The 26,076-nt window shown below is 47.9% G+C and overlaps 1 protein-coding gene across 1 annotated transcript; it reads left to right on the forward strand.

Annotated features, from left to right (window-relative positions):
- On the forward strand, positions 1-26,076 carry LOC310710647 (bone morphogenetic protein 8B-like). The gene is made up of 7 exons (XM_083511639.1): positions 1-663; positions 18,198-18,390; positions 20,034-20,182; positions 20,901-21,095; positions 22,573-22,652; positions 23,908-24,018; positions 25,653-26,076. The coding sequence occupies exons 1-7, from the start codon at positions 210-212 to the stop codon at positions 25,800-25,802; spliced, it is 1,332 nt and encodes a 443-aa protein (XP_083367765.1). The 5' UTR covers positions 1-209; the 3' UTR covers positions 25,803-26,076.

The raw sequence follows: 26,076 nt of genomic DNA on the forward strand, positions 1-26,076 counted from the left end.
AGGCACTCTGCACGCGCTCAGGGCCCCTCACCGTCGCTCGGCGGAGGGCAGGGCCGGAGCAAGCGAGCGGCCGCCCAGCCCGTCCGACGAGGAGCAGCACGTGCTTCCCGCCTCAAGCCGCTTAAAGGGCCGCCCCGACGGCCGCGGCGCGCCGGATCCGCCTGCGCCCTGGCCGGGCAGCTGCTACCACCGCCGAGCTGGGCGCCAGGATGCGGCTCCCGCCGGCCCCGATCCCCTTGCTCTTCCCCATGCTGCTGTTGCTGCTGCTGGCGGGAGAGCCCTGGGCCCGCCGGGCGTCGAGCCGCGCCGCCGCCTCCTGCCCGCAGCAGCAGCAGCCGCCCCAGCAGCGCCGGCTCAGCGGGCGAGAGCGGCGCGAGATGCAGCGCGAGATCCTGGCCCTGCTGGGCCTGCCGGGCAGACCCCGGCCCCGGACGCGACCCGCCCCGACGGGCACCAAAGCCGCCGCCCGGCAGCAGCAGCAACGGCAGCCGCCCTCGGCCGCGCCGCTCTTCATGCTCGACCTGTACCGCGCGATGGCAAGCCAGGACGGCGACGACGACGGGGACGACGAGGGCAGCCCCTGGACACCGAGCTGGGCGAGGAGTCCCCCGCGGAGCCGGGCCGCCGACGGCGCCGACACCGTCATGAGCTTCGTCAACCTGGGTGAGTGAGCAAGGGAGCGCTCCGACGGCGCTGCTCTCGAGGAACCTGGCATGGGAGAGCGGCCGCCCTCCGACGCCAGGGGCTGAGAGCCGAGCGGTGGGCGAGGCCGGGGTGGGTCTGCAGCCGGGGACCGCCGTGCGGACCAGTAATAATAACAAAACCCCTAAATTCGGCTACTGGCGTGGAGAAATAAGGTTTTGTGTGTATCAGGACGACTGGCTCTTCTTGGGTGCTTCTGCATTCCTGGGCAGAGGTAGCCCATTTTCTGAATTACAATACAGTGGTACCTCGGGTTAAGTACTTAATTCGTTCCGGAGGTCCGTTCTTAACTTGAAGCACCACTTTAGCTAATAGGGCCTCCTGCTGCTGCAGCGCCGCTGGAGCCCGATTTCTGTTCTTATCCTGACGCAAAGTTCTTAACCTGAAGCACTATTTCTGGGTTAGCAGAGTGTGTAACCTGAAGCGTATGTAACCTGAGATACCACTGTACTGAGGTGGAGGTGGAGGCAGGGAACTGAACTATTATATTTCTCCTGGATCCAGCTGAGTTACCTTCGTGTTCTAGTCAAAAAAGTCTACCCATGCTTGGCCTCGTCTAGGGTGTGCAAAGGGCCAGGTGGAATTCAAGGTCTGCAGATTTTAGGCTGTGCAAGCGGCAAACTGAGAATGAAGTAAATTTGCACCTTTTGGGAATGTCCACAGGATTGCAATCTTGGTGGCATGGTGGAGCCCCACAAAATGTCTTGACACTTCATTCCCAGACCGACTTTGGGGAGGAAGCCATCTGCTGAAAGGGACGGATCCATGGGGTGGGAAAGCCCTTCACCCCAAGTAAGGCAGTCCACCCAGCAGTCTCTCCACCAGACCTGCGTGGGGCGGGAGGGAGACTGACAGCGGCAACAAATCTCACCCTGAGAAGAGAAAGCAGACAGAGCAGCAAGGTGTTTTCAGGGGGTCCTAGAGGAAACTTAAGCTACTCACTGAGCACTCGGGTGAGGGAAAGCACCAAAGAAAGGAAGCAAACCTCCCCACCCTTCACATGATTCAGGTCCTACCTTGCAAATGTGGGGTCAGCAGGAGTCACCTACTTCCAACAAATCTTGCAGAAAAAATTGGGGGAGGGGGAAAACGCACCCGTCACACTCCATTGGCAAGAAGAGCAGGGCAGAAATGTGATCATTAACAACAACAACACCCTTGCTGTCCCAAGTTGGAATAATACAGTAAATGAAAGGAGCCCCCCACAGGCAGAGTTTGCCAACTTGAACAAAATATTGGGGGAGACAGGTAAGCCCCCCAACATAATCACATGATGTGGTGTATTCACACCCTTTGAATGGCAATACCCATCAACTTTGAAGGGGGTGTCCCAGCCCCCTCAAATATTTTATTGGGGGGGTGAAGACCCCATAGTCCCTGGGAGTTGGCTCCTATGATCATCAGAATTTCAAGCACGGGGGGCAGAGATAGAGAGACTGCATGCATTTTTTTACAAGCTGAAGTCTTCAGAAACTTCCCTACCACTTGATGGCATATCATTGCTTTGGCTTTATTTTGGGGAGGCATATCAGTCTGGGTGGCAGAATTCCAACTTGTCTGTACTTTGAGGATTATAGGACTAGTCCAGATTCACAATCCATCTTCGGGTATAATGTTATTTGGCTGTTTGCAGCCCAGGGGTGGGGGGGGGCAAACAGACGGTCCTAAAAGGACCACTGTGCAATCCATCCAGGAGCCAAAGGGGTCCTGTGGTCACCCTGTGCTACATCTTAGTACAGTACATTCAAATGATTCTCTCTCTCCAACTCCATGTGTATAGACTAGCCTGGTGCTTTTTGCTGTTGTTTTTTCATTCTGTTTTTTTATGGGGATGTTGAAGCATGCAGCCACATCAGGACCAGCATCCTGATAAGCTTGATGACTTAACTGTGCTGATTGTGCCCTGACCTGCCCTCATGCACATGTTGCCCCTCTGTAACTTGCAGGTGGTGATTTTTAGCAGTGAGTGACTGGTGGAGCTTGGGTGGGGGATTCTCATGGTGAAATGTAGCACAACTGCCTTTTATCACAACTAGGAAGAGCAATGTGGCCAAGCCAGAATGTGTTGGATGGAGAGCAGGGGACTCAAGGGCTTCTTTGCCACCTACTGCCAAGCATCCCTCTTGATGGGGGTCACTGCTCCATCAGCACTCGAGGGCAAGAGGGAGGAAAGTGGGGTGGATCAAGCATTGAGAGCCAAGGTGGGGCTTCCCCTCTGGCTGGGCCAGGCTCGCAGCCTTGTGACACTTGGAGCAAAGATTCCAAGGAGTCCCATTCCAGGTGGCAAGCAAAGAGGCACTGGAATCCTGTTGAGCCAGTTCTTGTGCCTCTGAACTGCTGACTTACTGAAACTTGGTTGTGTGAGCAGTATATGAAGCGGCTGTTCCTTAACCTGCATCCCTCATGTGATACTTCAATTTCGAGCTGGCCCTCTCCTGAGGGTACGCGGTAGGTAACAATTCAAGAACCGGTATGAAATAGATGCAATCAGATTGAAATGTCTAAGTTGGCCTGAAGGAAGCAGCCTTGAATGGCTTCTTTCCCTCCCAACCCTGTCCCATTACTAGTTTATGTGAGACACAATCCTCCCCACATTCATTGTCCAGCAGCACAGTCAATCCTGGGGGAAATCTGTGGGTGCTTCCAGATGGCCCTTTATTCTGGGATGGGGGATCCCTGCTCATTAAAGCTTTTTGCAGCATCCACACGAGGTGGTTATTATTAAAATGCCAGCTTGCATTACCGCCCTATTTAAACCATTCAGCATTACATGTGAATGCTGCCCATAGTATTGGTTAAAGTGGCACAATCCTGGTCTGGCTTTGCCTATTCTGCCCCTGCTCTTGCCAAGCAGTGAGAAAAATAGGGTAATGATTAAAAGGCCCGCCTTGGGTGGCAGAACACAGGCTCTGATCCAGCTCTGGTCTTGCATTTGCATATATTAGCATTCCAGATACGGGAAGTGGGGGTTACATATTAGCATTCCAGATACTGGAAGTGGGGGATACATATTAGCATTCCAGATACGGGAAGTGGGGGGTACTTCTCTTCCTTCTCACTGCACCCCACAGCGGGAATCCCGCCCTGTAGCTGGTGCCAAATCCCCCAAGCAATACTAGGAAGCTAATTAAAGCACATATCCTAATTAGCTTTGAAGTGTGTGGGAAGAATCCACATAAGAGGCAGGTGACATTTGTAACTGTGGGAAAGGTTGATGGGGAAACATTGATGTGCCTTTCTGTGGGTTCTGGCAAGAAAAAGGAGGGGAAGGAAGACAATGTGCCCTTTAAAATGTTTTTGGACTACAACACCCATCATTTCTGGCCAGTTGCCAAGCTGGCTAGGGCTGATGGGAGTTGTAGTCCAGCAAGATGGAGGGCACAAAGTTGTCTACCCCTGTTTTAATGGGAGGGAGGTGGTGCAAGCTCCCAGAAGTGAGAGGTCTATTTTAGAGGGGCTCTTGCGCTCATAAAGACTATTGTATGGAGGAGTTAGCCCAAATGCACAAAGGAGCTTGCTTTGTGAGCAGAATGCACAAGAGGCACCAGCTTAGGCCTCCAGAGGGAAATCTGCATAAATGGCTTAGAAGAGGAGTCCCGCTCCCATCTGCCCCACCAAGCTCAGTTTTTCCTCAGCCAGCCTCCACCTGCCTACCTTCACACTTGCAACCTCTCCAGGTTTGTGGCACTGCCTGCCATGTCTCAGTGTTGCTCTTGCACAACTAAGGAAGGGCGAAAGAAGGGGACAAAAGTAGAGTCACTTGATTCTGCCTGCTGTTGGCTCTGGCACCACCTGCTGTTGACCTCCCTGTCTTCCACTTTACCAGTTGCAGTGGGCACTAGCTGCCACTGCTAGCAAACATGACCATGTTGCCAACCCCTGACTTGGAAACTTGCTGTGCATTTCCCCATGGAAATAGTCCATCTACTGTATAGTCCACTGGTGCACCTGGAGCGTTCAGAGCCTCAGCCACTACCTGGATATATCCAGGTGCAGACTCCAACCTAGCTGTGGATTTCGTCTTCAAAAGCACAGCCCCATCCAGAACAGGTTGTACTCCCAATCACCAGTTTGTCACCTCTGTCTTCTCCAGATTAAGTCTCACTTTGTTAACCCACCACTTCAAGATCTCCACAGCTTCCTGTGAAAAGTACCTTTGGGAGACCCTGGATGACTGGAATTTGTCGTGTAAGATGAATTGCATTTTTTTAAAAAACAACCCAAACCCCTCAAACTCTACTATTCATCATTTAGCAAAAAGGAAGCCACATCTACCCTTTTGCCAAGTTTGTGAGGTGATGCAGGTTTGTAGCAGTTTCTGAGACAACACAGGTTCAAGTCTTCCCACCAACTGGTGTTCCTTTGGCTATCAACACAGTGGCTTGTTCATCTGGGCAGAGTGCGCAGAGGGCTGTAGCTCCAGCAATAACAGCAGCATTGCACTTTCATCATGCAAAAGGTCCCAGGTTCAGTCCCCAATGGCATCCAGGTAGGGTTGGGAATGTCGCCTTTCTTAAACTCTTGAGAGCTGCTGCCAGTCAGTGTAGGCAATATGCCTGACTTGGTATAAGGCAGCTTCCAGTGTTTGGGAAGGGAATAAAACCACCCTCTTACCCGAGACCATTAATGAGATTGGTTCCCTGGCCATATATCACTTGCTGGTTTTTAGGGTTTGGAGTGCTTCGGGAACCAGTTGGTTGCTTCCCAACAGGCCCTGCCCAAAGGTTTTAACACACCGCAATTTCACACTCTACGTGCTCTGGAAATGTGGGTTAATTTTCTTGATAACCATAATTAGTGGGTTTTATCTCTTCATGGCTTACAAACCAGCTATGCTCACCATTGAATGTTGCGGGGGGCGGGGGAGCAAATTCTGATCACGGACTAGCAAAATATGTTGGCATAAACTTAAGTAACTAGGAAATAGAACCAACTTCAGCCTCATTTTGTTTGGCATAATTTTTTCCTGGTTTTTAAACATTCCAGAATTCTTGGAAGGGAAGGGGCCATAGAGAAAAGGATTGAAGAAGGAAGGAGAAAGACACAGATACATTTTGGAGTTCTTTCATAGACACAAAACTTGCCCTTTCTTTTGTTTGGTGAAAGGCATTGTATATCTTGTGGTGCTGACGGCGTTTCAGAACAAAAATCTTAATAATTCTATACTACACATCATTTCCATTGTTACACAACACCACTTAAATAGGCTCAGGGTTTTTTTGTTGAGCAGATTCAAAGGAAAAAAAATATGCCGACATCAGACATTACCCGTTTTAATGAATTTCTCTATCTTTCATACTGCCTTTTCTGTATGGTACAAATAAAAGATGCCAGCCTGTCCACGCCTGTTCAGTGCAGGGCGAGTTCATCTTTGGTAGCCTCCCAACAAGGAAGCATATGGGAGGCCTCTTGCACCAGAGAAATTCTGAGGACGTTTTAAATTTAGGATTCTCGCTAGCCGCCCTGATTTCCAGCGGAAAGGGCAGCTGCATCGCGCTCCCAGCCTCAACCGCAAGAGCTTTGGACCAAATGCCAAGAGGAAACTGAGGTTGTCTTCTGGGAGTTGCTCGCTGTCCATGGTGACTATTTTTGGGCAACGCAGAAAGCTTGGGGGAGCCACCCAGTTTAATGGCTTGCTTATGTCCTAGGAATGATGGAGCTGGGCCTGCTGCATGGGCCTTGCCTGGGCTCTTGGCAGTCTTGCCAATAAAGTCTTTGGGCCCAATCTTGGGAATTTCACCTGCACAAGCACCCCCTCCATCCAGAAAAGTGTGGGAGTTTGCATCTGCTTCCTCGTGACTGAATTTTGCAATTGGATAATCAGCGGTTGCTTCTGCTGCCATTGTGGGTGGAGCTGTAGCTGCCAGTAATCTTCCTTCTGTCAAAGCAGTGCTGTTGCCTCCATAGTTCAGCAGAGTTGTAATTTGAAAACAGCAGCAGACTCTTAAAAGGCCAGTGAGACTGCCTAAAAACTGTGGCTATTTCCCCAACTTCCAGGAATTTAATATCAATCTATCTAAATGGATATTAATGTTTAGTGCTCTTTCTCTAGAAAAAGAGGTGCTGAAACTCACCATGAACGCCTCTCTTGTTCTCTTATAAAGGCAATGGTGCCCACCTGAGAGGTGTCAGAACTGAGTTCCAGTAAGTTCTGGCTCGAAAAAAGCCCTGTTAATGTTCTATATTATATATTTAATATAATATCAGAAATATATCTGTTTCCCAGAGAGCAGCACAGGAAAGGAGCAGAGGCACGCAGTCCTGGCATCAGCACCTGGGCTAGTTTGGGCATTCCTGCACAGGTGCTGCTCACTGTAGTGTGTGGGGTGGGGCAGTTAGGCATGTACGCAGTTACAGGTGCTTGGTTTTTTTTGGGTTTGGGGTTTTTTTGTTCTTTAAAATACAGTATCCTTTCCTACAACAAAATGATGCTTATTCCCAAGTAAATGTCTTTAGCACCAGGCCACTCTACTTTTTTGAAGCAAGCTCTAATTAATTCCTCTAGCCATTGTGGTGCTATGATTTAAATGACATGTTTCCTGCTTGGCAGGGGGTTGGACTCGATGGCCCTTGTGGTCTATTCCAACTCTATGATTCTATGACTTTACAATGCAAATCTGCACATACTCAAGAGTTTTTCTTTTTTTAAAAAAAAATCGGGCCTGACAAATTTTTCTTCTTGTTGTTTTTCTTTTTGCTTTGATGTACCAGGAAGGTAGAAGCAATTGTTCTGTGGTGGGTGGGTGTGTTAACAGTGTGATTTTCAACTGAAATAACATGCAGGGTCAGTTAAAGCCATTAAGTCCAAGTTCACCTATTTGTACTACTGGCTGAACCCTTCCTCCTTGCAGGGTCCAAAGTCCTGCCAAGCTATTCTACAGCTTCCCCCCACCAGTGGTAGACTTTGGGCTCTCAGATTTCAGCAGCACCCTGTGCAGTGCTAAAATTCGGGGGGGGGGCTCACGCTTCGTTCTACATCTTGTTGGGGTGCCATTGGCACCCAGTGTGTTCATACCAGTTGTCCTATCCTAAAACGACCTCTGCCTCCACCCCCCTAGTTGTAGGAATACAGGAAGTTGCCTTAGACCATGTCAGACCAATGGTCCATTGAGCACAGTATTCTCTACACTGCCTGGCAATGACTCTCACGGCTTTCAGGAATGAGGTTTCCCCAGCCCTACCTGGAGACAGGCCTTCTCAGAGGTCCAGAGGGACCCAGGCCACTTCTGAGGCACCAGCCATAATAAAAATGAAAAACTACAACACACAAATAAAGTACGTAGAAAAAAAGAATGAGACATAATCTGAATGTTTTTCACATTTAACAGATGCTTTCCTGGCCTTTTTCTGTGCACATGCACTAACTATTGAGGGGGGAGTCTAGCTTTCATGCAGTAGTGCTGCTGATATTAAGCCCATTCAAACACTTTTGCCCCATAGCTGAATGGGGATAGTTGTTTACCTGCTTCAACATGTTGAAACATTTTGGCCTGATGTACAAAGAAACAACTTGTGAAAGTTATCCAATGCTAAAAGCTTAACAAGCTGCTGGATTGGAGCCTCGCTTTGAGATGGAGGCCCAGGTTAAACCTCTCTCCAACTCCAGTGGAACCTGGGGACTTTTGCTCTGCCCCTGAACTGCAGTGCTTCTTATCCGCCTCATCTCCCCGCTCAGTAGTTGGAACCCTTGAACAATTAAGCCTTTGAGGGAGGTCTTGACTTCGGCATGCAATTTTAAGGTTCACATTCCACAGAGGGCTGGCATTTTGTTCACTCAGCAGGGACAGGGAGGAAGCTCCCAAGTGATGGCCTCCCTAGTTCTTTATCCTGGCATCTGGAGGCAGACTGCCTCACACCATGGAGACCCCATGCAGCTTTTGTAGTCTTCCAGTTTATGAATTTGTGGTGCATTTGGGTCATTTTGGACTCTGGTTTATTGCAGCCTCCCCCTTTAGATGGTCCTGCATATTACTTCATAGTGTGGCAAGCCAGTGCTTCTGCTTTTGAGGCCACAAGTATCCACCACCACGTCTTGTGGTTGTGAATTTTGCATTATTTTCCCCTTTAAGAGGCCAACTGAGGGTCCCTCTGTTGTTTCCACCCCACCCCCTGCCACTGCCAAGACTCCCTTGTGGCAGGCTGCTCCTTCCTCCCCCCCCCCCCATTTTCTGACTGTTGCAATGGCAAGGAGTGGTACCAGACTATATTTGAAATAAACAGTGAACAGCCCAGAACAAACTAGTGCAGCTTTTGGATTAAACCCACCTGCTGCCTCATCCTTTAAAGTTAAGAGGGCTCCACCTCAGAGGCTCCCAGGCAGGCAGCTGCCAGTTGGGGTGGGAAGCCAGGCCCGATGTCTACAGCAGGTGCCGTTTCTGCTCCTGGTTCTTGCGAAGCCTGAGGCTGGCTAGAGTGACATCTCTCATACCCACTTTAGAAGGGAGGCAGCTGAAGGGTCTCCTGGGAGAGTATAGTGGGTGTTTGGCAAGCTGGCAGGCAACGTGGTTGCCTCTCAGAGACAGTGTAATTGCTGGCTGGTGGTCTTCAGCTGCGCTTCAGCTGGATTTGGTCTGGCCTCTTGTTTTTGCACATAAGGCAGCAAAACAAACCTCAGTGCAGATAGGAGAGGATTATGGTTGCACTGATTAAGTGGGAAAAGATTCTCCCTACCCACAAGAGAGAAAACTCTGCCCATATTCTCCACATAATGGCACACAGGCAGCTTTTCTTTCAAATGCCAATACTGGCAACTCCTAAATTCCTTGGGATCCAGGCCTCGAAGGAAGCCAAGAAGATTTTTAAATTTCTGGAGACCAGCATAAGGAACGAGGGAGGATGGGAAGTCAGGGGCAGCCACTGGGGTGTCATCCAGACCTTGTTGGACTCTCAACACCCATCAGCCCTGGCCAGCTTGGCCAGTGGTCAGAGATGAGGGAAGCTGGGTTGCCAAGAACATCTGGAGGGCACCACGTTGGCATTCCCTGAGCTAAGGAGGCGCGTTCAGCTGTCTGGGTTTTTTCCTATACCACGTATGGAATTTTTGATGCTTGTTTTTTTGTTTGTTTAGATTAATAAGGGTGAGCTGGAAAGCATGTGGGAAATGTGTGGTAAGAGGTTGGAAGCCAAAGGAATGGTATTCAGTGGTCTAGTGCTTGGGGCGTCCCAGCGCTGCTATGGACGTCTAGCAGAGAAGAAACCATGCAGGAAATAAACTGAGCTGTGGAATGATAGAAAACTTGCTTAACCTGTGTCATGAATATCCCTAGGGCCACTGGCCAAAGGCATTTTGCTGTTCATGGGCGAGGGGCAAGATGGTGCCTCCTCACCTGCTACCACTGGCAATGGGATCCTTAACCCTGGGGGTAGTGGTGTGGGGCACCACATCCTCCACTGTCTTCAACTGAGGAGGCGCAGAGCAAGTCCATCCACTTTCCACACTTCAGCATCTGTCACCTGAGGCGACTGCCCCATTCTGCCTTATGATAGGGTTGACCCTGAATATTGGAAAGCTAGAAGGGCCCTTTACAGGAAGAGAAGTTCAGGTCAAGAAGCCTCTTCTTTTCTATGTCTGCTCTTGGGAAGATGGGCAGTTCATCATGGGGGGCCAGATACATCTTGGTGTATGTACCTCAAAGTGCCTGTTAGGTCGCAGGGGGAGAGTGAGAGAGATGGTTTGTGCCCATGAAAGTCTGGGTGTGTAAGCAGCTTATATAAGGCTGGGGGGCTGAAGTGTTCCACACTCTCCCTTCCAGACAAAGTCTTGCATTCGGCTTATTTTTTTGGCATGGATTCTGATAGATAGAGTTCTTTCAGCATCTCATTCAAATATATTTTAAGACTTCAGATTCTTTATGTGGTTCGGTGTGCCAGAATTTCCTTTTAATTTAGTGTCCAAAAAAGGCACATGGACCACTCTGAGGCAGCAGGGACTAGTATAATTACAGTGGAGGTGTAATTTATAGAATAAAATGACACTGACACACACACACACACACACACACACACACACACACACACGGCTGAAGCTAAAAATACCTTGAAACTGGCAGGGGTGTAAAAGGCATCCTGTATGCAGACCTGCAGAGATTTTTTAATGGGGCATGCTGGAAGATGTAGAAAATAAATATACTGGAATTATCTGCAGAAATGGAAAAGGTGCTGGAAGGAATGGAGTTTTGTTTGCGTTTTAATGAGAAACTACCTAGTTTGCACCTCTCAAACCTATATATGAGCTGAAATACAATTAGCTTTCAAAATTAATACTTGGTCAGGAGCTGAAGCTGTTGTGGAGAAGCTTTTAGTTCAAATCTACCCTTAGCCATGAAGCCCTGGTTTTGGGCCAGGCTCCTCACAGGGTTGTTGTGAGGACAAAATAAGGCTGCTGCCCTTGGAGATACAGTGGGGCACAAATATGAGATGATATTAAAAGCACACTTAAATAGAGCTGCTGAGAGGGGGAGTTTCCACTGAGAAATCAGTGCCTGTCTGCTCCCCACCCTCATTCCCCAGTTGCACTGCAGACAATGGTGGGGCACAGAGCAAAGCCACCCTGGGATCTCTTAAGAGGTGGGCCATCATTGGGGAGGAGCAGGTAGTCCTTTAGATACCCTGAAATCAATCTATATGGGGCAGCCTTCCCCAGCCTGGTGCCCTCAAGGTATTTTGGACTACAACTTAAGGTTACCAGATGTCCCCGTTTCCCAGGGACAGTCCCCGGATTTACAAATCAGTCCCCTGACAAAATCCATCTATTTAGTAGGAAGTTGAAAAGTGTCCCCGGATTCATTGGAAAAAATCTGAACAACTCCCATCAGCCTCAGCATTCTACAGTTGTGCTGGTTGGGCCTGGTGGGTGCTGCCTGGACCATCTGTAGGGTACCAGGTATAGGACTTTAAAGATGACAGCCAGCTGTTAGAGTGGGCTTGGAACCATACTGAGAGCCGATTTAGATGACAAAGGAGTCACATACTCTGAGTAACAAGCTCCTGTCAGCATCCCAAGAGCTCCATTCTGCATCAGGCATTAAAAAAAACCACCCACGTTATTAGGCCAACCAAAATATCACAGAAAGAGTAGGCAATCTTTTGAATTGTTCAGAGCTCAACATCAGGCCAGATAGTAAACAAAGCAAGTGGGGGAGAACATCTTAGCTGATGGTAACAAAAGAATTTGATTTCTTTAGCATCCAGCCTAATGAAGAGCTCTGGGGAACTTGAAACTAGGTGTAGTCCTAATATAGATCTTAATTTTTTGTCTGGACCAACACGGCTAACCTTTTTTCTTTTTGCTCTGTGCCAGCTGCAGTTTCTGAACATTCTTCAAAGGCAGCCCCACCTAGGGAGCAGTGTGGTAGCCCAGCACATGAGAGCCCAGCTGTGCCCAGGCTCAAACTTGAACCATGATGAAAGCCTGTGGATGCTCCCACTCCCCACCCCCAATCTCACAACAGGACAGTAAAATGTGTTTGTGCTTGAGCAACACAGGAGGGGAGAGGGCTACTGTGCTCAAATCCTGCTTGCAGGTTTCCCCATAGGCATCTGGTTGACTATTGCGAGAACAGAATGCCAGTCTAGATGGGCCATTGGCCTGATCCAGCTGCGGGCTCTTCTTATGTTCTCATGAAACACCCTCAGCACTCCCAAAATGTTTTGGCTGCTTCCTTTGCCTGTGGTGAGTTCTGCCTCCTCCTCCTCCTCTCCTTCAGTGACAGCAGAGTTGCCCATCCCTCCTTGCCAGGCCCAGACCTCTGGCCAGGAAGAGCTCTGTGTCCGCATCCGCCCAGGGTCGGGCATCCTGCCAGAGTCGCCTTTATTTTCTTTAAAAACAAAATGAGGAGTTTGTGGTGAGCCCAGTAGCTGGAAGGAATGACTTTTAAAAGACAGAGATGCATAATTAAAATCTCAGCATTCTGTTTGGGAGAAGGGCCCTTCGTCGCTCACTCCCCTTATGTAAACATCCAGCCTGACATGATGATCAGAGTTAACAAAGAGAGTGGAAAATATGAACCAAACACAAAAGCAATTAACATGCCAAATAACATCAAGCTGTGTTTTCTGTAGCCTCAAACTATTTTGATTTCATTATTAAAGGACACAGTCCTAGGACTTTCCATCTAACATGGTTTTATTAGCAAATGATTTAGAGAAAGATAGCAGTGGCTAGAAGCTAGGAATTGGTGCCGTGTCTGTAGAGTACACAGCATCAGTGTCTTGGTGCTGCCAGAGCATGGACCTGCCTCTCCTGTGCCTCAGTAGTACCACACAAGGGCCTCTCTGCCATGCTGGAATGGGTTCAGAGTTACCTTATCAGAAAACTATAAGTCATACCCATTTTACTGCATTTTAAAAGCCATCTATCCACCTCAAAACATATGGAGGTACAAACAGCATTGGAAGTGGGTTTGCATGTAGCTGCTCCAATATCATCATAAGCATAAATCATCAGTGTCCAATGCAAAGGATGCCTACATGGGTCTCAAAATTTCCATTTGTAAAGGCAGGGATAGGTGTGATGTCCTTGGTCACCAGATGAATTAACCTTCAGCTGCAGGTGTCAGTGTAGGCTCTGTTCTCCCTCCCAATGTTCCTTGGTTGTCTTTCAAAGCATTCAGTGTCTTAGGTTGGTGACTTTTGATGGCTACTTCCAGATGGGTGTTTATTGTGGGATGGGTGCCTCGTGCATGCCATCTTTTTGCAGCACCCTCATGGCATTGTTGGCATCAAAATGTCAGCCCATAATCCAGATATCCCCTTTCCATGGAAAAGTCAAAGAGTTTTTAAAAACCTGTGGCCAAGGTTCTGTTTGGGACATAACAATGGCCCATTTGCAAATTAAGCCTGCATGGAGACGCCCAGAGTGTTTCAGAGCAGCAGCAAGCGATTATCCCCCAGTGTAGATGAATAATGGTCATCATCAAGAATCCCTGAAAGGCAGTCCTGAGAGAGAGAGAAAGAGAGTGTGTACGTGCACGCATGCGCACGCACACACGTTTGTTTGTTTGTTTGTTTGTTTGTTCTTCTCTTTCACCTTCCAGCCATGAGAAGCTTATGGGGTATGGCCCTCCCCCAGGCTTGGTTTCCTTGAGGAAAGCAGCCACTGGAGGCTTACGGTGTTTTGTAATATTTGTGGTTATTTACAAAGGCATAGATGGGATATAGATGGAGACACAGCTTAAACTCTCCAACAACAGACAGCCAAAGTCCACTAGGACCCATGTACCTACGGGACTGCCTCTCCTGGTATGGCCCGTGGAGGACCTTAAGGTCCACAAATGACAACATTTTGGAGGTCCCATATTGCAAGGTGGTTAGATTGGTCTCAGCTAGGACCAGGGCCTTTTCAGTACTGGCCCCGACTTGGTGAAATGCTCTGTCACAAGAGACTAGGGCCCTGCGGGACTTGACATCTTTCCATAGGGCCTGCAAGACAGAGCTGTTCCGCCTGGCCTTTGGTTTGGACTCAGTCTGACCCTTATGTTTCCCTCCCCTTATGGTTTTGATTTATGGGCTACTTTTAAAATGAGGCTGCATTTTAGATTGCATTTTAACCTGTATTTTAAATTGGGTCCCCCCCCCCAATTAGGTTTATTACTCTAATTTTACTGATGTTAGCCACCCTGAGCCCAGCTCCGGCCGGGGAGGGCGGGGTATAAATAAATTTTATTTTTATTATTATTATTACTAGTTCCACATCAGATAAATCAATGAAATAAAGTAGGAGGAGAATAGTGCTTGGATGTACATTAAAAGATAAAAATATTTGCCTAACCAGTTTTAGTGGGTCAAAGTGCATTGGGATGTGAAGATGTATGCTCTTAACCCTTTGCTTTTAAAAACAAGCACATGATTGCTTTAAGTAATAGATCCCAGAGAAGTTATTGTCTAAGTTCTTCCCCTCCCAACCCTCCATCCTGCCCTGGCAGTTGGTTAGGAAGAAGCATTTCTAGGAAAAGGGGTTCCCCTCCCCTTTCATTGCAGAGTGCCTCAAAGCTAAATAACGTCTCTATTAAACTCCCATAATCCTGTAAACAGATGGGAAAGAACATGTGGGTTTGGTTTAGGTTTGCTTTCAGTGTTTGCAAAGTACTAATGAACTTCATTTACAATCCCCAAGGTGAGAAATGTTCTCTGGGTGCCTGGCCTGCAGGCACCATTAGTGGCGTAACAGCATTTTTTGGAATGTGCAGGAGGCAGGTCTCAGCCTGAAAATAAAGGGCAGATTAAAGTAAAGAGTGCATCTGAGCACATGAAGGTTGCCTTTCCTTTTAATAATCATCATGAGCTACACACACACACACACACACACACACACACACACACCCATGGGGTAAAGGTATCTAACCTTCTATTCTGGCTTGACCCCCCGAACTTCTGTTTTTAGAAATTGCCCATGAGTGCAAAAACAGTGGTTTTTACATGCTCCTGTGCTTTATAATATGGTCACATTCTTAGATGCAGGGGTGGTAGTCTGGGAGCACACAAAGCTTTTGAGACTGTTGTCTCCTCACCCCCTGAACGAATATAAAATTGAATCCATCCAACTATCACTGCGTTTGCTTGCTTTAATGCCACCCTTCAATTAAAAAGTCCCAGGGCAATTTATAGTAGGTTACAAAAAGGCAGCAAAATGACATTAAAACGATGTTCCCAAGAGGAAAGGGCAGCACGGAAAACAATCAGAGCAGAGATGTTAAATGATCAGAGATTAAAAGCCAGGAGAACTAAAAATGTAGTTGCCAAGTGCCTAAAAATACGGCCAGCCCAATATGTTTTGCTGCCTGAGGCAGACAAGATGCCTCCTCCACTTCACCCCTTGGACTAGCAGCTGAATCTTATTTCAACACTAGCTGTAAGGCAGAGACCTCTATCTCATATGGCTAGCTTAGGGGTTGCCAGGTAAGCAGTGTGGCACATGCACAGGTGAACCCTGTCCTCCAACATCTTCCTGCTCCCTGCTCATCACATTGCTCGGCCAGACAAATGCTGCAGAGGCAACACCCACATGTGCCGTGGGAACAAAGCAGCAACGCGTTCACGTACATGGGGCCAGCTGGAGAGTATGGCCTGTGCTGGCTGCCTCTCTGCCTGCTCACTTGGCCAGGGGCCTTTCCCAGCACTGCCCCATGTATGACATGGGAGCGGAAGATGACTAGGCCAGCCCAACCAGGCCCACATCCCCACCAGGAGGACAACTCAAGAGGAGTAGCTGGGAATGCTTGGGCATGGAGAAAGTGGGTGGAGAGAAGTTCTTCTCCCACTCCCAAAACTCTAGAACTTGTGGCCATCCAATGAATCTGAATGTTGGAAGATAAAAGAAAGGACTTCTTCATGCAGCACATGGTTAAACTGTTGAACTTACTCCCACAGGAGGCAGTGGACAAAGTCACAGAGGAGAGGCCTATCAATAGCTATGCTCCACATCAGCAGTCAAAGGTAGCAATGCTTCTGAATGCCACAGGAGGGGAGAGGGCTGTCGCATTCAGGTTGTGCTTTGGGGCTTCCTGTTGGGTCCTCTGGTTGGTGCCAAGGACACCTTTTGGATGCCAGCAGAAGGCGGCAAACGCTTTGCTCAGGTGCCAGACCTGCTTCCCAGTTTGAGAGGTTTCTGTCAGTGTAGCTGAGATGACTAGAAAAATGGCAAAACAAGGAAAGGATAAAGTTTGTGTGTGTGTGTGGCTGGCTTAAGCAGACAGCTCCTAAACTTGAAGCTGTTTGTCAGACTTGGAAATAAAAACAAACACAAGCAGTCCAACCCCCATCAAGTTCTCTCTGCCTCGGTTCCCTTAATTGGGAAGGGAAGTATTCCTTTGGAAACCGCAGCCCACCCTAACCTCTCCTGGCACGTCACAGACAGTCCAGCCCTTTTCACACACCAAAAAGGGGGGAGGAAAGCAGCTGTTTTCTCCCAGCTAACCGCCAGGCCTCGGCACTGCTACTTAACAACCACTAAATTCCAGGGTGCTAGAGTGCCTCCCCCAACCTGCTGCTCTCCAGATGTTTATCTGGGGAGCATCAGGTTGGCGAAGGATGCCCTATGGAATGCTAGAGAGTGCAGTTCTCTCCTAATTCTCCTGACCGCTGAGCTGCTGTGAGCTGAAATCAAGAAAGGTACTGGTGGATCTTACTAGTGTGGCCTGAGAGACGGCTTTCAGAGGTTTTCTTTGAAAATAAAGAGGGTCAGTGGCATTTGTTCTTGTACATCCCTTGTTCCCCTTGCCAGGTCTTGAGTGCCAGTTTCATGGGCATAGCCAAGGGGAGGGGCAGGGGGCAGCTGCCCCCCTAAATCAATGAAAACCAATAAAAATACATAGCTAACTGAGGTTCTGCCCCCCCCAAAAGGACTGCCCCCCTAACAAAAATCCTGGCTTCGTCCAGGGCCAGTTTTATTCTGTTACTCCTATAGCGTGTGTTATAGATTAAGAGCTTGCAACCAAAGGAGATTCTGCCATTATTTTACTTTATTATTTTAACGCTGTATCTCTCCAGCTGTATCTATCTGTCTTTTACCATATGAGGACTGTGCTTCTAAGCCATGGAAGAACTGTGAGACATATTGATTAGTCAGGAGGGGAAATTCCCTGTGAAAAATGTGACCCCTAACTTCATGATGCTTAGGAGGAGGACATGTGTTTTATGTTACATAGATTGACTCAGATCCATTGCCTTTGCCACCCCTCAACCCTCAGTCAACAAAGTTTTCAGAAGGCATTTTCTCCTGGCAGATTGGGTGTGTGCTAAACTTGAATGTATTTTAAACTCAGTAAATAGAGCCGGTGCTGTGTAGTGGTTAGAGTGTTGGGCTAGGACCTGGCAGATGGAAGTGGAAAGCCCTACTTACCTGTGAAGCCCACTGGGTGACCTTGGGCCAGTCACAGTCTCTCACCCTCACAGGGCTGTTGTGAGGATAAAGTGGGGAGGGGAACAACCAACTTCAGTTCCTTCGGGGGAAGGTGAAATAGAAGTGTAGTAAATAAATAAGATTTGAGTAATGTGGAGTGAAGGCTAAAGTGCATTCCAAGCATAGCAAAAGGACAGCATCAAACTGTGTAGTGAAAATTAATAAAATAAATCACCTCCATTTTTTTTTTTAGTTAACTGATATTTTATTTAGCTATTTTATTAAGATTTTACTGGTGTTTAGCATTCTGGTCTTTTAAATGATCATTGCATTGGTTTGTCTTTAAAAGTATACAACACTGTGATAACTATGGTGGCTTGCTTGGTGCCATCATATATCTTTAGGCATCATGCAAAAACCTTCCTTTATAACCAAGCCTTTATCCTTTAGTTATCTGTGGCCTTTTAGAAGTGGGTGGGATATTTTTAATGTATTTCTTTTTGCTCTTCGTTTTAATGTATTTACGTGGTTTTTTTTGTCTGTCCTCAGTTGTAAGTCACTTTGGGTTGCACCGGGCAAGTTAAAGCGACTTAATTCAGTAAACAATAACAATAATCCATGTGGGGTGTGTGTGTAATCATGTCCCAATTCTTTCCAGTTGAACTAGATTGGGACATCTTCCACCAGAAGCCTTATTGGAAGGAATTCAGGTTTGACTTGACACAGATCCCAACAGGGGAGTCTGTAACAGCGGCTGAATTCCGAATTTACAAGATGCAAAGCTTCAGTTGGCATGTCAACAAAACCCTTCATGTCAGCATATATGAGATTGTCCAAGAACATTCTAACAGGTACAGTAAGAGCTAACCAACTTCTGACCCAGAACACACAACTGTCAAACCATGGGGACTAATAACACTGTTCGACATTACAGTCCCATTGGAGCAGGAGTAGGGAACTGCTTGTAGCCCAAGGGCTGAATTAAAACCCAGCCAAAACATTTGCTGAGTACCAGGTTGTGTAAGGTATTTGTGGGTAAGGCATTTTTTAAAAAGCCAAGCCAAATCAAAGAACAAACATCCTCCCAAACACCAATTCCATTCAACCATACTTGCAAAAGTTTCATCATGAGCCTCACAGAACATATTGGAAATTAATGCAGTAGAAAAAAGTTGGGGAGAAAACCACATATCCAATTGCAGACTCCCATCAGATACAGCAAAGTGAAGATCTGAGGAGCTGGGAGATGGAAGGAGGAGCAGGAAAGCAGTTTCTGGATGCTGCAAGCTGAAGGTGAATAGCATTTCAGGCTCATAGCAGCATCCTTAGAGGCAGAAGCTTCCTCTTGCTTCCTGGATAAGAAGAGAGCAGTTCAGCAATTTTATGCCTTAGTCAAGTTGGGAAGCAGTTCTCAAGCCATGCCTTGCATGGCAGCATATGTGGAAAGTTGTAGAAAGTCTGGCTTTGCAAAAAAAATTGCCCCAAAATTGCCACAGTAGCTGGGATTGGCATAGGATGATGTCACATGTTGATTGCCCCAAATGGCCTTGTGGGCTAAATGAGAAGGCCTGGGGAGCCTAACTAGACGCACAGGGCCCAAGTCCCCCTCGGCTGCACTTAGAGGTAGTATCCCACAGGAAGAACTCCTACACCACATTTGACTGCAGGTAACAACGTTCAAGTGGGAGTCATAAAGGAGACATTCCCTATGGGTTAGAAACATAGACAGCTGCCTTACTCAGTGCCAGATCATTGGTCCATCTAGCTCAGTGACTTTCCAGGAGTTGCTGGGAATTGAACCTGGGAACCTCTGCATGCAATGTAGATATTCTACCACTGAGCTACATTCCTCCCTCAAAATATAGTCATTTTTACAGAATAGGAAGTTCATTTACACCAAGTCAGATCATTGGTCCATCTCTCAGTAATGTCTACACTGACTGGCAGGTTTTCAGAAAGGTGACATTTCCACCCCTGCCGGGAGATGCCAGAGATTGAGCCTGGGACCCACTGCATGTAAAGCAGATGCTTGACCACTAAGCTACAGCCCTGCCCAGTATTCTCAGGTCATTCCAATTATTTTAAAATTTACACATACAGATGCCAGACTTGGAATGCAAAAAGGTTTACTAGGTAGGGAGAATCCCCTGTGAAATAGAAATGCACCCATACTACAAGTGCACCATGCATACAAATATTAAGTGAACAGATGCAGAAAATAAGAAGTAACTGCTGCAAAGAAAATTTCCTTGTCAAAACACTGTAAAATCTTGGGGAAGCTCGATAGTAGCTTTCGCCAACCTAGTGCCCTCCAGATTCCATCAGCCCCCAGATAACACATTCAGATGATGCTGGGAGTTGTACCCCAAGTCTTCCAGGGGGGCACTAAGTTGGGGAAGGCTGCCTTGTATCACAGTGTTGTTTTTCATTTAAAAAAAGTCAAGCATTTTTTACTCCGAGCAGTTGTGCTCATACTTGCTTTCTGCTACTCCAGGGACTCAGACCTGCTTCTCTTGGACCTCCAGGATATCCTGGCTGGGACAGAGGGCTGGCTGGTGTTCGACGTCGCAGCTGCAAGTAATCACTGGCTGTTACACCGCAAATACAACTTGGGCTTGAGGCTCTATGTGGAGACAGAGGACGGTAAGGCTAATGGGATTTTTGATTATTTATTTTTTTGCAGTTTTTAGGAAACCCATTTTGTGGTAAGAGTTGTTGTTATGTTGGCTGTAGAGAACAAGAGGAGCAAACTTGATAAGGTGGTATTGCATATGGAACCACCTTCTGTTCACATATGGCTTATTTATTTATATTAAAAAATTGTATTGCTCCATAGCATAAAAAATAACAAATAGGTTTACAAAAGTATCCATATATCCAAAAGGCAGTAGGCAGATTACTGGCTGGGGTTCCATTTAGATCTCATATAGCCCCCGTTATATGAAAAGAAAAGAAACACTACTTACATGAGACATTTGGAAAGCCTTGAGCACCCTTTGGTGGAAAGGCAGAATACAAATTTCAACAGGCAAATAAGATTAAATGTGTAGTCTGATACATATCAAAGTTGGAAAGGCCTCAAAAAATGGAAGCTAACTTTTCAAGGAAGGTAAAGCACGTTATGACTATAATCCGATTTCCATCTAGTCATTGAAAACTTGCAAATGCCATTTGCTAACAGCCAAGGAAAGCACCAGAGTCTCTGTGTGCCTGTTCTCCCTTTCTCCCTCTTCAGGATTCTTGTCCTCCCTAGTGGGGTGCTCTGGGCAATGACCCCTAAACAGATTAACACCCCCACCTATTAATCTGATGTACAGCAGTATTAACATAGTGGAAAGGGTTTGTTTTTTGGATTCTGCAGGACAGAGTGTTGATCCTGGATCAGCTGGTCTCTTGGGTCGCCGCGGACCGCGCTCCAAGCAGCCCTTTGTGGTGACATTTTTCCGGGCAAGCCAAAACCAAGTCAGAGTCCCGCGTGCAGCCAAGCACCTGAGGAAGAGGCAGCACAAGAAGAGCCACAGCTTCCCGCACTCAAACAGGCTCCCAGGAGCGTTTGGTAAGGAGCAGAAGGGCTGGAGAAGCAGCTAGGGAATCGGCTTAGTGAAGGACAGTCGGACTTTGCCCTCAGGCTGGGCCACAGAGGGTCATTTGTTCTGTCACTCAGGCACATGTCTTCTTCAGCTGCAGCCCCAGCATGGACTCAGAAGCAGGCTACTGCACCAGGCCTCCAGCAGGCCCTTCAGTGCTGAGAGGTGACTGGCAGGCTGCTAGCAACAAGGGACCTAGGATGCTTCCACCTGGAAGCTTATTGTGGACTTGGGTCTTAAGAAATGGGGAATCAGCCATTGCTGCTTCACCCCAGAATCCTAGGTTGTAAATTGATGCCCGCTAGCACTTGGCAGAGACCAATTCAGTCTGTGCCCGGCCTCCATCTTTGGAATGAGTCTAGATGCAAAGTTCAGGGCTTTCCAGGCTGATTTTTTTATTCCATCCCCTGTGACACACAGAACTTTCTGTAGCACCTAGGAAGAGATCTGGAGAATTCTGTTGTGGCTTTTGGGTTGGTCCTAATAAAGGCACTGCCCAGCACTGGCTAGTGAAATATAAACCACGCCAAGTTAAAACGAATGATAAAAACCACAAGAAAGATCCCGATGCAACCAAGTGCCAAGGAGAAAAGCAATTGGCTCGAAGCATAAAAACATAAGCAGACCTCTGCTGGATCAGGCCAATGGCTCCTTTCATCCAGCATCCTGTTCTCATAGTGGCCAACCAGATGACCCAGTGGGAAACCCCTAAGCAGGACCCGAGCACAAGAGCCCTCTCCCCTCCGGCAGATTCCAGCAACTATATTCAGAAGCATTGTTGTCTCCAGCTGTGGAGGCAGAGCACAGAGATCATGGCTAATAGCCCTTTCTGAACAGCCTCAAGGTGGGCACCAACACAGAGAATGGCCAAGTCCCCTTGGCATCAGCTGTGCCCCTCAGGCCACACCCCTAATTCAGATCCCCCCCCAACCACTATTAGCGGCTGGTGGAGGGGAACCTGCAGGCATCCCTTGTGTTACCTGTAGCGGCGACAGTTTTGATCATCAGGGTGATGATGTGAGAGTAGAGTTCCTGGTCCTGGTCTACTTTACCAATCCACCCCACCAACAGTTGCTTTAATAATGGTAGTAATGTTGAAAAAGATGCTGGAGACATATTTCCTCTTCTTTCCCATCTATTGTGGCTCCGAGGCTTACCAGGCTCATCAACTGGCTGCCGGGGCTTGGCAGGTAGCTGAGTCCATCAGCTGCTCAGCAGTGCCTGTAAACTCCTTTGGATGCAGCCCCATCTTCGCCTGCCCTAGACCCAACATCATTGGGCAAAGGGCAAGTAGGCACAGTGTTGTTCAAATGGCCCGCTGGGGGGCAGAGGTTGCCCACCACTGCCCTTCCATGGTGCAGATTTCCCTTTGGCTTATTGCCCATTCAGTGAATGATAAGAGAACCACCTGCCTTTTGATGGACATTCTTGGTCTTTCCCCCCCAGATGATGTCCACATTTCTGAAGGGCGGCAGGTGTGCAGAAGGCACGAGATGTATGTCGACTTTCAAGAGCTTAAATGGATGGTAACTATTTTTAAAATGTTCTTCTTTACATAAGTCATTTCCCCCAGAAAAGTTAAATATCTTAGCATCACCTTCCTCTTCTCCTTTCCAATCTTTTCCGTCTTTCTGAACCCATTTCTTTCAAAGTCATGGCAGGTTTATATAGAGCATATTTTCTCAGGGATTCCCAAGGTGGCAGCCCAGAAAAGTGAATCACTGTTCCCATAAGCCCAGTTTGTGTGCACCCAAGCACACCCACACCCCCATGCAGGAAACCACCCCTAACCCACATTGTTGTGGCAGAGTACCGATCTCTGTCTGTGTCTCATTCTGATCAGCAGCTTACAAAGAAAATGTGTGGCTTAGATATCAGAAGTTTTGGGGACTCATGTAGATCTCTTAAAAAGAAAAAAAAGACTACCAGTGCAGTCCTAGAGCTAGTACAGGCCAACGGTGAAGCTGGCAGTAGTTTCACTGCTCTGCTAGTGCCCTTCCCCGTGGTCTCATGCCAGCAGGGTAGAAATGAGCTCCTCCATCCCTTTCAGGGTAGATTTTTTTTAAAAAAAACAACCCCTAATTTCCCTTCCACTGGGAACAAAAAAAAGAGGGGGAAATTAAGGTGAAAGGCTGGTGCAGATTTGGGGGCTAGGAAAGCTTGGATCCTTCAGATTCCTCCTCCAACATACCCCACACTGCCCCCAACACAAACCTCGCCAACATTGGAGGGCTGGCGTCTGAAGAGCCAGGGTCACAGACATTTCTGTGGTGATGGGGATGGGAATTCAGTGGTGTCTGATCTCTCTCCCTGACGACCTTATCATTATCATTTTATTGTTTTATACTTCACCTTTCATGTGAGTCTCAAGGCCATTTGCAAACACACCATAAAAACAACTGAAATGGTTTCAAAGCAATACCAAAAGACTCCTGAGGCAGAGATGTTTTTACCCAGTTGAAAAAGCCTTTCAAAATATAAATGTCTTCCACTGATTCTGGAGGGTGCAGATAGCAGGTGCCTGTTGTATCTCAGTGGAGATGCTGTTCCACCCAAGAGGAGCAGTCACACTGAAAGCCCTGCTTGGAGCTGCTGTGGAGTCAGCTGCTGATATTTTGGGGACTTCAAGCAGAAACTCAAATGCAGCAACCAACTGCACCCTAAGATTGAAACCTAATTTTAGGAAAACTGCTAAAGTCAGAGAGTTCTTTAAATGCCTTTGCTGTAGGTAAGCTTTTTTAGCCACACCTTCTCCTAAGTTATTTTGCTTTGTTCTTCCAGGACTGGGTGATTGCCCCACGGGGCTACTCTGCCTTCTACTGCGCAGGGGACTGCGCTTTCCCTTTGGACTCCTGCATGAATGCCACAAATCATGCCATCCTTCAGTCTCTGGTCAGTGTCTCCACATGGCAGAGGGCACCTTGGAACAAGAGAGGCAAGCTAGATGGGATTGTCTGTAGGTGTTGGGAAAGCCCATAGCTCAGGAGCAGAGCAGGTTCAATCCCCGATGGCATCTCCAGGTAGGGCTGGGATAAGACTTCCGTTTGAAATCCTGGAGATTTCCTGCCAGTTGACAGTACTGAGCTAGATGGACTTTGAGCAGCTTCCTGTGACTTTCTGATCGGAGTTGAAGAAATGGGGTGCACCCTTGTTCCGCTATTGCCCCTAGGTCAGTAGCTTTCACTGATGCCTTTAGTACACTTGGTAGTGTAGAGGACTGGATTGGGCTGGGCAGTTCTCTCTCCTACAGCTTGCGGGCCAGGTTTGATGAATGAGAAGGGTTTCCCACTTGACAAATCATCTGATGTCACAATGACATTGGGAGACTTGGTTGTGCTTTAATGATCTGGCATGTCCCTCGTGTGTGGCAGGTGCTCCAGGTCCCAGCCTTTCACTTGCAGCATCTTCCCTCCTGTGGTCGAGAACAGGAAGGTGAGATGACTTTTGTCAGGGCTCTGGTGCAAGGGAAAGAATTAACGCCCCTCACCCAAATCCTTAATGCTCCCTTCAACCCCAATCCTGATGACGTATTTCCTTTTCCTGGCTCCTATTTTTTTTAAATTACAAAGAGATCTATAAAATACAACCACACATCTGACGTATAGTTTGGCCCTTAGTGAAGCTGAAGCATAGACTCCATGGTGGCCTTCCTTCTTGCAGCCCTCAGGGAGTTCTGCTGCCTGGTGGAAATGCACCTGGTGGTGTATCTTTGGACTACAACTTCCATCAGCCCCAGCCAGTAGGGCTCTGGCTCCAACTGACTGGGTTTCAAAACAATTGCCCTAGTGTTTGCATGGGCAGGGGACAAGTCAGGAGAGGCAGAGGGAGCAAGCTTGTGATGCTGTATCTCTCTCACCCCAGCTACAAAAGCTATTTCCCATGCACAAAGATCGTTTTCTAGCTGAAATGAGTTCACTTGCTCTCTGGATCCAGTGCAACCCCAGAGACCTCATACATTGAGCCTTTAGACAGGCAACTGAGCGTGAGGCCATCTTTCCCTGCAAAGCAGGTGCTCTCCAATCGGTTCTTCCCTCTGTTGCAAGAGCTTCTTGTTCACTTCATTGGGGTGGGGAGGCAGTTCCAGGTGCATCCTGATCCCTCGAAAGGCATCGTGATAATCCTCCACTCCCCTTCAGCTGGAATTCAATGGGATAAAAGTAGATGTGCAGTGGAAGCAACAGCCGCTGCAATCTGACTTCCAGCCCCTCGATAGTTGCCTTCCAGCGATGGTGCCTTGAGAGAGGCTCCAACATAAACTGCAACTCAAGCTGCCAAACGGTTTTGAATAAATATTTTTGCCAGCACGGACAAATAACCTACTCATGGAAATTGATGCCTTTTCTCCGTATAAACAAGTGCTGCTTTGAAGTTTTTTCCTTCTCCAAATCAAGATGCTAGAGTGGGGGGAGGCTGCACATTCAGCCTTTGGACCTCGGGGGCTGGTTACTCAACGCTCCAACCAAGCCGGACAATTTCCGATGGAGGAGAGCTCCAATGACTGCATCTCCCTTTAACTCCATTTTTAGGTTCACCTGATGAAGCCTGAAACAGTCCCCAAGGCCTGCTGCGCACCCACCAAGCTCAGCGCCACCTCCGTCCTCTATTATGACAGCAACAACAACGTCATCCTCAAGAAACACCGCAACATGGTGGTCAAGACATGTGGCTGCCACTGATACCTGGGTGGACATTGGACTGCTGCTGCATGCAGGAAAGAGGCAGGAGGGAAGCCCTGGCAGTCTGCAGGCCCTGAGCACCTGTTGGAGAGGAAGGGGACTAAAATCTTGCCACTATGCAGTAAGTGAAGGAGTTGGCTCTTCCCGCCTGACCTTGAGCTGACACAGACTCGGGCTGTTTGGCTGGAGGTCAGTTGGTTCACATCCTCAACAAACTGAACAATCCCCCACAGAGGAACCTTTGCCAAGCAAACTAAAACATGATCTGGCTGCA

Source organism: Podarcis liolepis (assembly GCF_965112155.1).
Source record: "Podarcis liolepis genome assembly, chromosome: 7".
Taxonomy (NCBI): Eukaryota; Metazoa; Chordata; class Lepidosauria; order Squamata; family Lacertidae; genus Podarcis; species Podarcis liolepis.

Excerpts from the sequence above, each read along its gene's own strand:
- LOC310710647 (XM_083511639.1), top strand. The coding sequence starts at position 210 with ATGCGGCTCCCGCCGGCCCCGATCCCCTTGCTCTTCCCCATGCTGCTG. Across the intron at positions 664-18,197 it reads CATGAGCTTCGTCAACCTGG|TTGAACTAGATTGGGACATC; the intron begins GTGAGTGAGCAA and ends AATTCTTTCCAG. Across the intron at positions 21,096-22,572 it reads CAGGCTCCCAGGAGCGTTTG|ATGATGTCCACATTTCTGAA; the intron begins GTAAGGAGCAGA and ends TTTCCCCCCCAG.